Genomic DNA, 16,033 nt, shown 5'->3' on the forward strand with positions numbered 1-16,033 from the left:
ATTGGGCACCTCCTCATGCAACATGATATCAACATGCTAACCACTAGGGCAAAGCAAGAACAATAAAAATTAAAATAGAGTAAATTTTTTATAATGACTACCCCACCACTAAATGACCCCATATCCTAGAAATCCTGAAAAGATTTTTCAGAGAGACACCAATTTATTTTATTGCTAAGAGGACTCAAACACGGTGCTTAGGCAACATTATGTAAACATTACATTTTTATTAAGCCTAAGATATTTATTCAAGATGAATTATGTAATGGATATTTAAAAAATAACTTTAATTTTCAATTATTAAGCCTAAGATATTTTAATTTTTAATTATATTTGTTAGTATACTATAAATAGGCGGTTCCACCCCCAGTCCACACGGCGGCGGTCGTCACGTTGGACTTCGCTCGGGTCGAGTAGATGGAGACGAGAGGCGATCTCGCCTCCATCCTCCCGTTCCTCCCTTTGGTTCTCCGCTCCTCTTCCCTATGCTGGCCCTCCGGGGCCCTCGGATCGCTCAAAGCTCTCGCCTTGGGCTCCGACGTCAGTCGCATCCGCTCCGGCGAGGTCCTTTTTGACGCCATTCTCGACCTGAGGGAATCCCTCGGTCTCTCATCCCAACCCTTGGCCTACGGATCCGCCTCTGGATTCTCCTCCTTCTTCGATGAGGTGTTTCCACCTTCATCTCTCTATATCTTTAATAAAGGTTTATATCGAGGGCCGAAAATGATTTTTTTTTTCCTTCTTCTTTTGACTATTTATTTCAAGCGAATAATGAGGGTTCAAATTTGGCAAACGATGAATTTGAAAGCCCAAATTGCTTTCTTTTTTTGGTAATCCTTTTATTTTGGCAGCTGATGTCAAAGGAAGATTCGAGGATATGGTTCGACAATGTTGTTCCTGAGATGGCTAGATTGCTGCTGCAGCTACCTTCTCTCTTGGAGTCGCATTATCTGAAATCCGATGAGCTGTTTTCTGAAGGGAAGTCTGGCATCCGCATCATGGGTCCTCAGGAACCGGGCAGAGTGTTTCTTAGTCAGGTGAGACTCGGTGAGATCAACATAACGATTCGTATTTACCTTGTCAGTCGATTTTTTTTGTCGAGTAAACTTAAATTTAATTTTAATTTTCTTTTGTCATCCACATAGTAAATTCTTATTAAAATTCTCTGTCATTCAAGGGCCATCAAGTAGAGAAAATAATATAAAATTCTCTATCACTCAAGTGTCATGAAGTGGAGGAAACAATATGGATTTATACTCTTCGTGTGGTCATGATATCTTGTATCTCTGAACCCCTATAAAAATGTGGAGTTTGTCTGTGAATGATAACAAGTTCTCTAGTTTGTTTCATTCCTCAAAGATTCTCCCTCTCTCTATTTTTGTCCTAAAAACAGCAAAGTGATATGAAAGCTCTGCCAACCTTCATTCACTCATCTTAGAAACTTTGACAATTGAAGCATACAAATGAAGCGCCTACTTGAATCCCAAAATATTTGATATGTTATTGAAGGTCGTATGGAGCTGCAAGAAGAAATTGACCTCACCAATCAATAAAGAGAAGCATTACGAGACTCTTGTAAGAAGGACAAGAAGGCTCTACACCTCATCTATTAAGCGGTGGATGAATCAACTTTTGAAAATATTGCAACCATAAGTACTTCAAAACAAGCATGGTACATTCTTGAAAATGTCCATTAAGGATTTGGCAAAGTAATAAAGGCATGACCATAAGTTCTTCGTGGTGATATTGAGGCATTTCATATGCCAGTTTTTGAATCTATTAAAAACTATTTCTTTAGAGGTTTATCCATAGTCAACCAATTGCGAAAATACGAGAAAAACTCTTTCACCATTGACAAGCTCATGGGTTCTTTACTTACAGGCCCATGTACATTGACTGAACAAGAAGAACAAAGAACCTCTTGAGAAAGTTGTGCAAGAAAGTCTCAATGTAGGCTAACAAAAAGGGATCAAAGAATGAGCAAGGATAAAATCAAAAGAGGATAAGGAAGAGGGTGTGGCCAATAAAGAGGCTATGGCCATCATCAAAGCCCTTGGGGTCTTGGACAAGAAAACTCTCATGGTTAAAGGGATGTAAAATTTAAAATTCGTTGCTATGTTTGTAAAAAATTGTTCACTATGTTTTAGAATGTTAGCACAACAATTATAATCAAGTTGACCAGAATTCTTATCTTACAAAGAAAGAAGATGAAGACTCCATTCTTTTGTTAGCACGCAAGATAGATGTTGGAAATCAAAGCCTGTGGTACTTGGATAATGGTGCAAGTAACCACATGCATGAGCACAATGAATTGTTCGTGAATCAATGGACAAAAATGTTTCTTTTGGTGGTTCCTCCAAAGTACCTATGAGAGGCAAAGATAAAATTCTTATCAAAGTTAAAGATTTGGAGGAATTAGTCGTAGCTTCAATGGTTGATAACATGAGATAAAATAGATAGCATGGTCATGTTTAAAGGCCACCAATAATTTCTAGTTTAAAAAAGTAGAATGGATTAGATTTTAAGGTGAATGTGTTAGAGGGAGATAGATAATGTAACAGGAATTGATTTAGTTGATTGAAATATCATTAATCAGGCGTCCTTACACAGAATTCATTCGGTAGAAATAAAAGATTCATATAACTGACTTCAAATAGTCGGGAGTAATATGGCTTGATGGTGATAATCTCAAGAATATGCTAGTAATGAAGAAGAAATGGTAATGGATAAAAGTTAGATAAAAATGCTTCTTATAATCGATATTAAGAAGTATATTGAAGTTTGGATATGAGAATATTTTCAAATGAAGTGTAAAATGTATTATAGAAATGGAAGAGTATACATTTTTTTATATGCAAATTTATTTTCCAATGACTTATGTTACTTATCTTTCCCCCCGTATTTTGTCAAGGGTTATTTTCACAACACAATTTAAGAAAATATATTAAAAGCTTAAAAGCAGCTTCCATAGTGGAAAAAGTACCAAAAAAAAACACAAAAAATATCCTGGTTATTTTCATGTTAATTTTATTTAGCATGCTATATTCTAATACAGCATTAACATTTCATGCTTCCATCAGGAACTGATAGCTGCTCTTCTATCATGTGCAATGTTTTGTTTATTTCCCACCAGTGATAGAGGCTTTAGAGGTCTTCCGATCATCAACTTTGACAACTTGTTTGCGTATGTACTTCTATTCATTTTATAAGATACAATTTATAAGCAGGAACTTTTAATATTATATGTAATTGCTAAATTGGATTTGATGGCATTAATGATCATGCACAAACATGTATTATTAGATTCTTATGATAGTGCAGAAATTGTACACTGACTTGGTTCTTGGAATATAGCTACATATTCTGTGTGTTTAAGAAGTTTATTTAGCAATCTTTCAAGTTTTAACTGTCTCCAGCTACCGTTGTTTTTCGCTTAATCAAGTAAACTACCTGGATAGACATGATCTCATTATTTTCCTGTAAATGGTCTATGATAGGCTTGATTTCAGTTTTTTGTCTTATTGTCTCACATCCTTTCAGATTTATTCAAAAGATAGAATTACAATGTCTCATAAGCTAGTGGCACTTTGGTGTAATTTTGAATTAGTATTTGCTGGTTCTAAGTGCTTGCTATGCTGGAACATTTTAGTGGTAGTTAAATCAAATGTTGAACTCTGAGAATGCTCAACTGTTTTATGCTATCTAACATTCTATGTTAAACTCTTTGTAACTTGAAGATAACAAGTGTCATAACTTAGCTAAGGATTTTTAATATTCACTCATAAGCAAGTGCTAGAAGGGGAGCCTTGGCGTAACGGTAAAGTTGTTGCTTTGTGATCAAAAGGTCACGGGTTCGAATCATGGAAACAACCTCTTGCAAAAAGCAGGGTAAGACTGCATACAATGGATCCTTCCCCTGGACCCGCATAGCAGGATCTTCGTGCACCGGGCTGCCTTTTTCTTTTTTTACTCATAAGCAAGTGCTAGCCATTAAACTAAACCTAGATGTAGTTAGCAGCAGTGTGTATTTTGAGAAACAAGAATCTTGCATTGGCTGCATAAACATTACTGGAGATGCCCATCTCTGTATTTCTAACTTGTAAACTGATTATTATTATTATATGAAGTCTTTGTTATCTTTGGTCACAAGGCCATGGATTCAACAGGTTTCAGATTCCTTAAATACACAGGTTGTAGGAAAAAAAAGTTGAAACCTCTAAATGTGCCATATAAGTAAAAACTATTGAACGTCAAAAATTATCAAATATAACTACGCCTATTGGTCGAAATTATATGTAATTGCTACCTCAAGCATTCTTTGAAGTTTTTTAGTGATTTTGAACTAGACCAATTTTTCATAAGCCACTTTATCATCAAATTAAAATTACTCCAATTCCAGAATAGCAATGTACTTCAAAACTTTGCTTGCACTTGTTCGTAGTTGCTGATCCGTACAATTGTTAATCCAATGAATCATTAAGTTTGCAATTCGGGACAGTCTAGGGTCTTGGGTGCATAGTTTTCTGGTTTGACGGAAACATGGTGCCAGCAGATAGTGAGGAAGAGAAGAAAAAAAAACTGCTGGAGCTTGTAGTTTTCTATCAGTAGCTGGTTGTTAATTTACACTAGATAGCAGCCTGTATCCAGACTATTTTCTTCATGCATTAATTAGAAGATACATGGATACATGGTTGATTTTCTTACCTATCATTTGAACATTGATATCCAATATCCTAGTGTCCCGATTAAAGTCAAACCCTTCCCTGACCCACCTTCTAGCTCTCATACAATATCCCCTTTTGCACCATTTTTCATGTTTTAATCAGTTTACCTTTTGCATTTGAAAATTGGTATCTACCTTGGTGTCCCTGATTTGCGAACTCGCACCCTTCCTGTACCCACCTCCTTGCTCTCATGCATTGCCTTCTTTTGCACCTTTTTTCAGTTATTAATTGGTTCACTTTTTCATTGCAACTGCTGAAATGATTATCATTTGTAGGCCTCTCTATTGGAATGAGAAGCAGCACCAAGTACAGAAAGTTAAATGCATCGTTCACTATTTCGAAAGGATAACCTCAAAAATGCTAACTGGATCTGTTTCCTTTGAACGAAAAGTTCTGCATGTTGACAATTCTGACCATGGTTTAGCATATTCATCAACTACTTACTGGAGGTCATCTACTACGCCTTTATGCCCCTTTGAGGTAATGTTCGATGCAGATGTGAATTTTTCATTAAAACATTTTAGTTCTAGAGTGGTACACTACTGAATTCTTGTCTCTCTTATTTTCTGATAGGTCTTTTCTGAAGGCTTGATAGAAGACCAGCCATATGAAGCTATTGAAGTGGATTTTGCAAATGAGTATTTTGGAGGAGGAGCTCTTGGTCAGGGATGTGTGCAGGTTTTCTATCTTGAACTTGCAAATCTAGTTTTTTACTTCACACTGTTCACTGAAGCAAGTTCTTTTTTTTTGCTGTGCTTGATAGCAGTTATTTCAGTTTGAGGGTTTTTGATTTTATGGTTGTTTACTAAGTTATACAAGTTTATGTTTTACTTTTGGCTGAACTGCTAATGATCTTGTAATGCAAATGAAGTCTGGTGATATATGTTTATACATTGATGTAGTGTTGTAATGACGTGCTTCAATGATGGCATTGTTAGAAGTTGGTCTCCCATGAGGTTGGACAAAAATTTGACTTAAGACAACCATCATGGGCAGTTGCACCCATGGCTGTTGCTGCCGGTCCTTACGAAGCCCCCTTTTGTTTTGATAAGATAGATAGAAAGGGTAGGGTGGGATGCCAATAAAAGGGAAAAAGTCTAGTGTGTGGATTACATATTAGAGAGAGAATACATCATTGAAAGCAGCGAATACCCGGAGTAGCAAAACACACATGTGGTTGTCCCTTAACAATTCCATTATTTGATTTGTATCACATTTGGCACTCTGCACCTAAAGGTAGAATGAAGGTCAAGACAACATATCAAATCATTTTACATGCTGAATCCGACTCAGATGATCATTAATCTATCAGCTTTCTCAGCATGCTATGTGAACTATGGTCAGTTTGAATCATATAGCATAATGCGTTGCAATAGCAAAATGATAATCATGTCAACTAATGACAAATACGTACAATCAATAGTAGTGATGCATATGATTGTACAATAGACGTGGATAACTTGTAAATCACTATGGCATGATAACAAGAGTGCAAATATAATATATATGACTCAAGAAAATAATTGAGCCAATATAAAGAATTTCCTCGTCTGGTTTGGTTTCTCAAGAACTCAACCAGTTGGATTTAACTCAACTCTACACATAACCAGCTCCGCTCAGTTTTGACACCAAGCCAAACCCTGTATCAAAATTTACAATTACCAATAATCTCTTAAACTTGGTTCAAACCCTCCCTCTCCTAAGTTATTGACATCCAATGGTGCAACTTCCATGCATATGAAAAATAATCTCACAGCAATATAACATAGAATTACAGCAACCATCCTGGGCCAAACCTATTCCTTATTGCCAATTGGTTCCTTATCTAATCCTCTTAATATGAAAAATAATCTCACAGCAATATAACATAGAATTACAGCAATCATCCTGGGCCAAACCTTGATGAAGATTGCCAACTATTCTACAATATGTAATAAATGACAAACCCCAATAGAAGTCACAAACTTAATTGTTATTGGTTTGACAATGTGCTATGGATCGCAACCCCTAAATCATTATGGACCAATTTTACTCAATACTGATCCACTTTGATCCCTTGCAAATAGTGCTCACAGTAACCCTCATGGTAACAAAAAATCGTTGAGTTTTTGAGCTTATACTTGATTACTCCGACCTTGACCAACTAACTCAACACCCCAATATCTTCGAAGTATCAGAATGGGCAATCAAAGAAGCCTATCCATCAGAAACATCAACCAAAAGGACACTTATTTGCAATGTTGGGTCCATGAAGAATCCAAAACCTTGTGATGGACATCCTATCTCAACAAGATAGGAGAGGGTCCTTCCTAGGGCGGGCAAAAATAACAAAATTCCTGTCCCTCCCCGACTCCCAACTCGCTCCCGCCCGAAATTTCCCCAACCCGAGTGGTCAGGATTTTTCCCGTCTCGATGTTGCAGGAACACAAGCTCTACCCGACGGGATTCCCTACCTGACCCGAATATATTACTAAGGGGGCGTTTGGTTTAGGGGAATAGGAGTGGGGAATGGGAATGAGAATTATTGATTGTCATTGTTAATGTTTGGATTATAGGAATAGGAATGCAAATAAGGGAATGAATCCTTGAAATTGGGTAATAACTCATTCCCATGTATCTCCCATTCAATGAGTCATTACCCTATTTTCATCAATCAAAATATTCTCTTATTCCAAAAATACCCTTGACCTAAAACTAAAATTTTCTCCCTTAATATCAAATATCAAAATATATTTATTTATTTTTTCTTTCATATCACTTCTCTCTACTTGTTCTCTCTCATCATATTTTCTCTCTCATCATTTTATCACACACTTTCTCTCTCCTATCACTCTCTTTCCTTTTTTCTCATTACACTTTCTCTCTCATCATATTTTCTCTCTCCTCAATCTCTTCCATCGCACTCTCTTCCTTCTTTTTTTCTCATCATACTTTCTCTCCTCAATCTCTCCTATCATACTCTCTTTTCTCTTTTTTTCTTATTACACTTTAGCTCTCATCACACTTTCTCTCTCCTCAATCTCTCTTGTCACACTCCCTCCTTTTTTTCCTCAACATACTTTCTCTCTCATCATACTTTCTCTCTCCTCAATCTCTCCCATCACACTCAATGTTCTCTTTTTTTCATCACACTTTCTCTCTCATCATACTTTATCTCTCACCATGACACCATACTTTCTCTCTCATCACACTCTCTCTCCTCATTTTTTCTCATTACATTTTCTCTTTCTTCATCCTCTCCCATCATACTTTCTCTCACATCATATTTTCTCTCTCATCTTCTCTCATCATGCTCTCTCCTATCACACTCTTTTTTCTCATTTTCTCTCATCACACTTTCTCTCTCTTCATTCTTTCACATCACACTTTCTCTTTCTTCATTCTTTCTCATCACACTTTCTCTCTCATCATACTTTCTCTCTCATCATTCTCTTTCATCATATTTTTTTCTCACATTCATCTTTCTCTCACATCTAATTTTTTCTCTTATTTTTCTTTAAGGGTAAAAAAGAAAATTTTGATTTATTCCGATAGAAAATATGCAACTAACCAAACATTTCTTTTAAGAGTGATATCCATGCTCATACTCATTCCCATTCCATAATATAATGATTCCCATTCAATGAACAAAATTTCGTTCCGTGCCGGGCGGAACGGGCGAAACTTACCGTTCCGCCCGCGCACCGAAACCGGCACCGGACGAGCGACGGTTTCGTCGCGTCGTGCGTGGTGTGTCACGCGCAAGGAGGAGTCGGGAACAGCATCGCCAGAAGCTTCTGGCGTCGCCGGAAGCTTCGCGGCGCCTGAAGTGTGTCGCAGGCACAGGAGGCGTCGCGACGCGACGTCTCTGGCGACGCCGAAAACTTCACTGACGGTTTAGGCGCCGCCGGAATCTTCGCCGGACTCCTCCGGCGCCGCCGGAGGTGTTGCCGGACACCTCTGGCGCCGTCGGAGGCGTCGCGGGCGAGTCGCGGGCGCGGGCGCTGGGTCGCGGGAGCAGGCGCCGGTCGCGGGCACAGCACTGTGCAAAATTATAATTTAAATAAATTAAACAATTCCTATTTAATTGAGATATTTTAAAGAGACTTTCATGAACCCTAATTAAATTATCCCAACAAAATATAAAAATTCTAAAAAAAATTTATATATAAAATATAAAATATAAAATATAAAAAAATATATTTAAAATTTTTAAAAAATAATCAATTTTATTAAATAATATTCTGAAATTATTTTTACTATTTTAAATTTTTTAAAAATTCTTTAACATTCTAAAAAAAACAATTTTTATAAAAATTCTATTAAATCAAATTTATATTCTTATATATATATTTTAATTATTTTATATTTTTTACTGATTTAATGTTTAAGTAAAATTACCGAAACCGTATCGGCACGGCACGATACGATACCGAAACCGTATCGTTCCGGTCTCGAACCGAAACCTCGGCACGGGTCGAAATTTTAAACCTTGTTCCCATTCCGATTCCTATTCCTAGGAAAGAACCAAACGCCCCCTAATATTTTTAATCAAACTTTTTTTTTTAAAAAAAAACATAGAAAACTAGGGTTCAACACATCTTGTTCAACAGCCGTTCTCCATTATTTTTCTCAATTATATGAATAGTTTTCAAACTTGGCGTGAAGCAGATAATCCATAACCGATAAGAGCCTAGTGGCCACTCCGATTGAACCCTGCCATCCTCCACCTCCAGCTTCGATTGGCCCCTCCACTCTGATATTTTCATTTATTATTAATTAGGTGTACATGGATGCATCTAGCGGAAGTGGTAGCTCTCCTTCCACCACTCAACCTCAAACATTATCTCCATCCAAAACAACAATAGGGAGTAGTAGATATTGGAGGCAACAGGAAAAAAGTAGCGGATGTATGGTCACACGCCAAGAAAATTATGAGGAGGAATGACAAAAATGAGGTCATTGTTGTTGTTGCTACTTGCAATTATTGCAAAATTGAAGTTCCTGCCCATTAGTAGAACATATGGGAATAATGACATTGATGAGCATGTGAAGAAATGTAAAAAGAATCCTCATAATGTGGTGAAGTCAGGTTCTTTATTTGGTTACTGAATACCGAATGGTAGGTGTTAAGAAATTTAAAAAATATTTTCGGGATATCATCTCCCAACCCAACGGGATCTTGAACATTTGGATCATGACACTTGTCGAGTACGGGATCGGGAGCAAAAAAGATTTCCAATTTTTATAGGGACAAGGATTGGGTAAGATGGTTACAGGACGGGTCCCTACCTGATTCCACCCCTAGTCCTACCTCTCGACGCCAACCCTTCATTGGTATTACATGTTTGTTGATAGTCATCACCATGGATTAAAATTTTATGCCGAGTCGGTCAAAACGGCGGAACATTTTGTTCCTCCTGCTGATCGGCACGACCTGACACCAAGCCCAATGGCAGTTGTGGAGGCATCGCGTGAACGCGGTCGCTGCAAAAGGCTCGTGTGACCCTCGCAGTCGGCCGAAGGTGTCGCACGACCCCAGCGGCCGAGCCGGAGCGGTCGCACGACCTTAGCGACCCGGCTGGTGCGGTCGCATGACTCCCTGGTCTAGAGCGGTCGAACAACCCAGTGGCCAGAGGTGTCTCACTTAGTATTGCGAGTGAGCGGGTTTTTTTAATTAAAATTGAGAACTTTTGTTGATTATCTCAATCAACTCCTAGATAGGGATAATCCAAAGAGGTTTAATTAAGCCCTAATAAAATTATCTATTTAATTATATATTTTATTTATTTTAATTCCAAAATTATAAAATAAATTATGTATTTATTTATTTCCAATTTTTCTTTTAAAAGAATTATTTTTTAAATATTTTATTTTTAATTATTATATTTTATATTTAAAAAATACCACAGAGGAATTGCACGACTCCTCCAACTGCAGAGGGGCTGGGGGTTTTAATTAAAATTTAAGTTTATTATCTTAATCAACTCTTACCTATAATAGGAATAATCTAAAGAGGTTTAATTAAACCCTAATAAAAATTTTTAATTAACTATATATTTTATTTATTTTAATTCTAAAAATATAATTAATTAAAACGCCGGAGGGGTCGCGTGACTCCACTCGCATGAGCTGGATTGCACACCGATGTCTTAATTTTTAATTACAACTTAGTTTAATAATTTCAGTTAACTCCCAGTACGTATAATCTAAATAGATTTTATTAAACCTTAATAAAATTATTATTATTATATATAAATATATATGAAAAAAATTAGAAAAATACATATGATAAACAAATAAATTTTATTATATATTTTTAGAATTAAAATATATTTATTATATATTTTTAGAATTAAAATGTATATATTTTAATTCTAAAAATATATAATAAAATTTATTTGTTTATCATATGTATTTTTCTATTTTTTTCATATTTTTTTTGTTTTTTAAATATTTAAGTTAAATATCTTATTAATATATTTTATATTTAAAAAATACCGAAACGTTATCGGCATGGTACGATATGTTAGGACCAAAAGTAGCTAGAGGGGGGGGGGGGGTGAATAGCTCGTCGCTTTCGCTCGTTGCTCGGCGTTGCTTGTTTCTTCAAAGATGTGCAGCGGAAATACAAAGAAACAATCATGCAATGCTAACACGGTTGGTTTACTTGGTATCCACCTCACAAGAGGTGACTAATCCAAGGATCCACACCAACACACACACCCTCCACTAAGTAAAACTCTCCTTTATGGTAACTACCAAGGGCGGAGAAGTCCTACACAACTCAATACAAGAAGAGAGGGAAAGGATACAAGAAATACAAGCTTACAAGCTTACAATGAGTATAAACCCTAACCCTAGCTTCTCTTCTTGGCTTTGATCCGCCTCTTGACTTGGAGAACTTCCAAGATCCTTCAAGAAGGCGATCCGAGCTTTGTGAATGTGGAGGAGGCGAGAGATCCGGAGTGAATCGGTGAAGAGTCGGAAGGAATCGTGCGCTGCGGCCTTTATCGACGCATCGGTCGGATCCCGATCGATTCGAATGTTCCCATCGATCGGAGGCTTTTGATCGATCCACGGATCGATCCGGGAGCGCGCTCCAGATACGCTGGATCGATCCACGGATCGATCCAGCTTATCGCGCGAAGACGTCCCGATCGATTCACCGATCGATTGGGACATCTGGATCGATCGGAGGCTCGCTCCAGAAGGCCCGGATCGATCCACCGATCGATCCAGCCTCTGGATCGATCCATCGATCGATCCAACACTTGGTTTTGCCCAAAACCAAGTTCCAAGCCTCTCAAACCAACATCCGGTCAACCTCGACTGTTGGTAAATCACGCCAGCATCCGGTCACTCCTTCGACTGCTAGACTTCCCACCAAGTGTCCGGTCAATCCTTCGACCCACTGGACTTTTACCGATGTCCGGTCAATCCTTCGACCTATCCAGTATTTCCTCGTGCAAGTATCCATCCTTCACCTACTGGACTTCCCAACACCGGATCCGATCGTCCTCGATCCATCCGGATTTTCCTTCGCCGGCTTCACTCACACTTTCACCCACTCACTAGGTTTTTCCAATCTGCCTGGCTTCACCCGGACTTCCATTCTACCTAACATCCTAGGACTTCGATCAAGTATCCGGTCAACCTCGACCTACTGACTCTTCTTCAATCAATTTCTTATCTCAAACATCTAAACTCAAACCAGGACTCAGCGGTCAACCAGGTCAACGTGCGACCTACACCAACAATCTCCCCTTTTGATGTTTGACAATACCACAATAACACTAACAATCAAGTTAGGCTAATCCTATAGCCTCAATCTTCATGCCACCGGGATAATGAACACATAAATTAAGCTCTTCATTTTCCCCCTAAGAGGGCACACTCCCTCTAGGTAATGAAAGCCTAACTTACACCCATTCATAGGTCCTTTCATTCTCCCCCTATTGGCACACATCAACCCATCTTTGGGCACACATCAACCCATCTTTGGGCACACATCAACCCTTTCCCCAATTTTGGGTACACATCAACAAATCCATTTGTTGACGACTCTCCCCCTGAAGAGTTGCTCCTCGTTGTTCACAACATCACTCGTTGTGATCAACATGATAATGAAGGTCCCATACCCTTCATTTATCCTTAACTTCTCCCTCAATGTAGACAAATACCCAACCTTGAGTATTTTCTAACCACTTGAGTTCCCACTTGAAATAATGAGGATATCCACTCCCCATTTCAAGGTCAAAAGCTCATACATGAGCATTTTCTTTAAAGAAGGTTAACCACCTTCCAAGGTTCATGAAAAATAAATTTTTCATGTCTTTAAAGAGTCCCTCCCCCTAAAGACATGATGGTAAACTTCTGTCATTGCACCAACAATGACTTGGAATCCCTAAACCTTTAGGAAACCCAGATTTAGAAGTTTTGAGGTTCAAATACTCAAAATTTGAAACAAACCTCAACCTAAACTTCAATAAAGCCTTCCTTAACCAATCCATCCTTGTTTTCTCATGAAAACACCCTTTGTATGTATACAAATGTATTTTGGGGTTTTGAATTTGGTTACCTAGACTCAAAGAGGTTCAAAGATGCTGAAATCAGGCCTTCCCAGCCAAAATCAGCAATTTGGATCGATTGGAGTTGGGTTCCAATCGATTGAACCTTTCTGAATCGATCCACTGATCGATTCAGACTACCTGGATCGATCGACTGATCGATCCAGCGAGCTTCTGCTCGCGGGAGACTTGCCTTCTGAATCGATCCACGGATCGATTCAGGCACTCCAATCGATCCATGGATCGATCGAAGCTCTGATAGTTGCTGAAATTCCATTTCAGTCAACTTCAGAAACCCCTAGAAAATTCTACAAAAATCCAAAAATCATAAAATTTCGTGTAGACATTATTTAGGGCAAACTTAATCATGGAAAAATAGTTTTCTATGAAAATACATCATATTTTCAAAGATTGACACAAGCTTGAAAACTTGCTAAAACTTTAGCGTTTTCTTCAAGTTTGTGTCTAACTATTCAATGGTGATTACTATCAAAAGATAGCCTTCACCATGGTTTTCCAAAAGCATTTTAAAAACATTTTCAAAACCAATATCCCATCATGTTCCTTGGGCATAATGCACTTGTACATTAGCTTTCCCAATAATGGGAAAACACATAACTATGTGTTTTGATGAACCTAAAACTCAAAAGAGTGCACTAAATCAACATCTTGAGCTTTATTCATCATCCTAACATCTCACTTGTATCTAATGTGTACTAAAAACACATACAAGTCATCTTATAGGTCTTTGTGAGATGTAGATTTTGGTTTTGCCTTTAATCTAGGGATCATGCATATCTATCTAGGCATTTTGGAGATATTAGACACCCACCTAGGATGTCACTTGTTAATAAGTGTTGTTAAATGTCTTTTGTCCTTAATTACAAGGAATTAAACTTAATGCATGATAATGTTATGGCATACATCAAAAAGAAATAATTTTTCAAAAGAAAATATCCTATAACTACATGATGTATGAATGTCATGACATGGTATTTTTGGATTTTTCATAATAAAACACGAATGCAAAAATAGACATGATGTCATGGCATATGATGGGCAAACAATCATGGCAAGATTTAGCATAAATAAAATATACCTAGATTAACTATCTAAGTATCTTTAAAACCTTAGCTAAACTTACAACTTAAACCTAGATTGCCCTAAAGTGCTTCAATAAAATGCCAAAGCCTAAATTGGCATTTCTAATTCCCTTGATTAATTTATGCCAGTCGAAATTAAGCATATCCTCAAATGTTGGCATATTTCATTTTTCACAAAAGTAGCACTTTTAAATTAAGGCCCGGATTGTCTTAAATTTTCTAAGAACATACCAAAATCCCAACTTGGTAGTTCTTATGAATTTCCCAATATGTGCCATTTAAGATTAAAATCAATTCTTCCACTATTAGGCACATTTTACTCTTTCAAGGAGTAAATAATAATTCCATTTCATTTTCAAAGGTTAACAAAACCTTGAAAATGCTCCTTGAGTGTCAATTTCCTCAAAGTTGGGTTAACTACCCTTCTAATCGGAGTTGACACTCTCTAACCCATCTATGGGGTAGAGAAAATGCTCCTAGGAACCCAACACCTATTGATGCTCCTTGGATACTCTAGGTATTCACTAGGGATTACTTCCCTAGATACCTTCCTAGTGACTTTGTTGGGCTTCTTAAAAGCCTTGGTCACATTTTCTAGGTCATTTCTAGGGATATCCTCCCTTGTGACCTTGTTGGTGACTTTCTTAGACTTCTTAGAAGCCTTAGTCACTTTTATTGCAAAAACACTCTTAGGGATGACCTCCCTAGTATTTTTGACTTGACCACTAGACCTAGGGTTTGTTCCATAACTGTATGGAACTCTATGGTAAGAGGGAGCATCCTTCTTAGCCTTTGGTTTGTATCCCAAACCTCTATGGCCATTTGATGACCTTTGTGCTCCTAGCCCTAGGTATTGCTCATTTTGCCCTTTTAGAATATTTTCCATCCTTTTTAGGGTCTTTTCCATTTTATCAAGTCTTGACCTCAAGACTTGATTTTCTATCATTAAATCCTTAGGTTTTGGTCCATGAGCCTTTTTGATCTTGGGCATGTATCTATTTTCCTTAGTGTTCCCGCCCAAGTGTCTATCTACCTTCCTAACCTTAGGTTGGGTAGTTTTGGCATGTAGGGCCACATGCTTTTCCTTAAAGCCCTCATGCTTCCTATTCTTATGGTAAATCGCATTAAAATGATAAAAATTAGAACTATCATGTTTTTTACCATAATGTAAAGGGGTAGGCTCAATAAAAGATACCTTCTTCTTTACCTTGGAGGCTCCCCCTTGACTAGTGCCTCCTTGAGCCTTGACCACCTTCTTCCCCTTGGGGCATTGACTTCGGTAATGCCCCTTTTGATTGCAAGAGAAGCATATAATATGCTCCTTGCTCTTCTTTGTGTTGGGGATGATCTCCTTGGGCTTCACCTTGCCTTTTTGTGCCACTTGGCCCTTCTTCTTGGCCAATTTAGGGCACTTGCTCTTGTAGTGCCCATGTTCCCTACACTCAAAGCATATAATATGATTTTTATTATTAATTGAAATATTTATACCTTTGCTTATAGGGGTGGCATTTTCTTTGGATCCGGAGGTAGAAGCTTCCTCTTGATCGGACCTTGATTCTCCTCCATTTGATTTTTCTCGACTGTGAGGTGATCTTTCTTCTTTGTCTCTTGACATTGTTCTCCCTTCTTTGTAGGCGTCATGCATGATCCTTCCTCA

The 16,033-nt window shown here is 37.7% G+C and overlaps 1 protein-coding gene across 2 annotated transcripts in view; it reads left to right on the forward strand.

Moving 5' to 3' along the window:
- Positions 1–359: 359 nt before the first annotated feature.
- LOC122046420 (poly(ADP-ribose) glycohydrolase 1-like) overlaps positions 360–16,033 on the forward strand; it is a 28,836-nt gene continuing 13,162 nt past the window's right edge. For both annotated transcript variants that reach the window (XM_042607106.1, XM_042607107.1), the window contains exons 1-5: positions 360–666; positions 852–1,037; positions 3,081–3,184; positions 5,000–5,204; positions 5,298–5,402. In XM_042607106.1, coding sequence (XP_042463040.1) covers positions 418–666; positions 852–1,037; positions 3,081–3,184; positions 5,000–5,204; positions 5,298–5,402 — 849 coding nt within the window. In that variant the 5' untranslated portion in view covers positions 360–417. The remainder of the gene's footprint in view (positions 667–851; positions 1,038–3,080; positions 3,185–4,999; positions 5,205–5,297; positions 5,403–16,033) is intronic.

This window comes from Zingiber officinale, chromosome 2B, assembly GCF_018446385.1.
Source record: "Zingiber officinale cultivar Zhangliang chromosome 2B, Zo_v1.1, whole genome shotgun sequence".
Taxonomy (NCBI): domain Eukaryota; kingdom Viridiplantae; phylum Streptophyta; class Magnoliopsida; order Zingiberales; family Zingiberaceae; genus Zingiber; species Zingiber officinale.